We start from the raw sequence: 2,376 nt of genomic DNA, 5'->3' as shown, positions 1-2,376 counted from the left end.
AAGTATCTTTTTGGTAGCCTGCTATCCTTCCTCTGAGTGCCCCCAGCCCTCCTCATCAAGGGGACTTGGTCAAATATGGGGCAACAGAGTTCATGTGAAAGTCAGACCCCACTCTCCACTCCACTGTGGAGAACGTCCAGTCCATTGGCTAGATCTGGGTCGATGTTAACTGCACATATAGTCCTTGGCTGGTGCCACAGTTTTCAGGATCAATGAGTTCCAGTAGTGGACACTGCACAACTCCCCCATGAATCCAGAAGCTTTCAGGTATTTACCTTGTTCTAGGGACCTGGGCAGTTTCTTCGACATCGAAACTGAGTGCTAGGTCTCAACAAGGGCAGACGAGGACACAAAGACAGGGTACATCCCCACTTGCAGGGTGAGCCATTTTGTCCTGCCTCGGGTGCAAATCCAAATCTCTCGCTCCAACGGCCTCTTGTTCGAGGAACATCCACAGGACTCGGGATCCAGGAGTAGAGTGAGCTTTAGTAAGCAACCAGAAGCCTCCACCCTTGCTTGCTGTTCTTCTTCTTCTTAGACCTTTGCCTCCCTCCCTGACTGCAGCGTTGTCCAGTGTTCACAGGGTCCCGATCATTCAGGAGCTTGGCAGAACTGGGACATGGGAAATTATCCTTGTCAAGAGGATTCCTGCCCAAGTCCCCTCTGTGTCTGGACTGATGGATTATAACTGCATTGGCTGGAAGAGTAGGATGAGGTCTCCCGAGGGTCGGCACAGGATTGGGATGGTTGCGTTCCTGAAGCGCTTCCTGTCGGTCTAAGCAGGGTTCTTTGGTCGCTGAATTCTCTGTGAGGCCCCGTTCCTCTCCCGCAGCTGCTTCTACGGCAGGGCCCATGTTGAGTTTTCTCTGGCAGGCTTTCCTAACCTGGGATTTGGGGCAGAGAGCCTGGTTGACTCTGTTTCCGGGTTCCTTGACACTTTCACTTTTGAGATCAGTCCTCTGGACATAGAAGAGCAGGTAGGCAGGCTCACTGAGGACGGAAGCCACATCGCACAGGGTGACCCTAGAATCATCCATCTTATACCACTTCCCGTTGCCAGCTTTGACACAACAGAAGTAATGTCCACTGAGGCAAGTCACACCATCATGGACCAGCACGGCATAGAGGGTGTACACCAATGGTCCCCTATTAGGTGGAGACATGTATGGCCGCAGGTCAAGGGACTCGGGGTAGCTCACTTTCCTGTCTACTTTGTCACCCATGAAGCCTGAGAAGCGATTTAACACAAGCAGAAGAACCTTCGGGGCTGTTTGAACTGTCAGGGTCTTGGAAGCTGGCATTTTCTCCCGACAACTACCACAAGAGTAGGCATTTTCTCCACAGAGCTCTTCCGCTTTCACTAACTCCTCCAAGGCTTGGGTGACACTCTGAGCTGTGCAGATGTCCAGGGGGATATCCAGGAAAGGCTCCAAGGAGTCTGAGGTGGCCTGGCAGTGGAGACACTTGATCTGAGATCTCCACGAACCTCCAAATATCTCCTGAATTGGGGTGCTGACCTGAGAGTGGGGCTCCGAGCACAGGCTCCCTCGAAGGCAGGCTTCATCCATGGCATTCAGGGTGAACATGAGGAACTCGTGGGCGTCTTCCTGCATGTACTTGTGGAAGGCGGCAGTCAACTCCTGCGAGGGCTGCATGACATCCCCGGAGTGGAGGAAACTCTGGGCCACATGAGCTTCCATAGCACACATCCTGCAGCCTTCCTGGTGAAGACAGCTCTGAGAATGCTCCTTCGACAGCATGTAGGTGGCCAGCGGTGGCGTGTGCGTCAGGCACTGCAGGGCTGCATTCAGGTAGCAGCTGTTGCCAATGTTCTTGAGCCCGGCTCCCACGTCATGGAACTTCTCCCTCTTCGGACTGTGCTTCCCAGTGGCACCCAGCATGGCCACCACTTGAGCTTTCTTCTGGTGTAGGCCAACAGCGGCAGGTGAAAACACGACTGGCTCTGCTTTTAGAACAAGAACACAAAGGGAATTTAAAGTTAACAGCACTCATGGGGGACATGCCGAGGAGAACAAATATTTTATAGGCTAGCCTGACTCCATGGCAGGCTTCAGTTCTCCGCTTTGCCTGACTAGGTCTGAGTTTCTGTTTCTCAGACTTCAGGAAAACATCTCCTGGAAAAGCCACAGCTCTAGGGCAACAGGCAATCAGCTTTCAGGTAAGGTTGTTGGGACCAATTAGAAAAGGCTCTCTCTGTCTACAGGTGGGGCTCTCATGCTCTCTGTCAGTATTTAAACGTTAAGGGGACCTGCTGAGAAGGACAGTAAGATGTTCTGCCATCTAGGCACTCAACATCTACTGATTCTAGGACGGCGTGGGTCCTTGAGAAAACTTGTGCAGGGGTCACTAGTGGGT

At 52.5% G+C, this 2,376-nt stretch overlaps 1 protein-coding gene across 1 annotated transcript; it reads right to left on the bottom strand.

The window, feature by feature from the left end:
- Window positions 1-446: 446 nt before the first annotated feature.
- On the bottom strand, window positions 447-1,901 carry LOC311578617 (ubiquitin carboxyl-terminal hydrolase 17-like protein A; the record flags this gene model as incomplete). The annotated part of the gene is made up of 1 exon (XM_084748589.1): window positions 447-1,901. One exon carries the CDS (start codon window positions 1,899-1,901, stop codon window positions 486-488), a length of 1,416 nt encoding a protein of 471 aa, XP_084604715.1. The 3' UTR covers window positions 447-485.
- Between the last annotated feature and the right edge of the window lie 475 nt (window positions 1,902-2,376).

The sequence above is a fragment of the Acomys minous genome (genome assembly GCF_964271855.1).
Source record: "Acomys minous genome assembly, chromosome: 2".
NCBI classification, from domain to species: Eukaryota; Metazoa; Chordata; class Mammalia; order Rodentia; family Muridae; genus Acomys; species Acomys minous.
The sequence above is the reverse complement of the archived record's forward strand: the minus strand, read 5'-3'. Positions and strand labels throughout refer to the sequence as shown.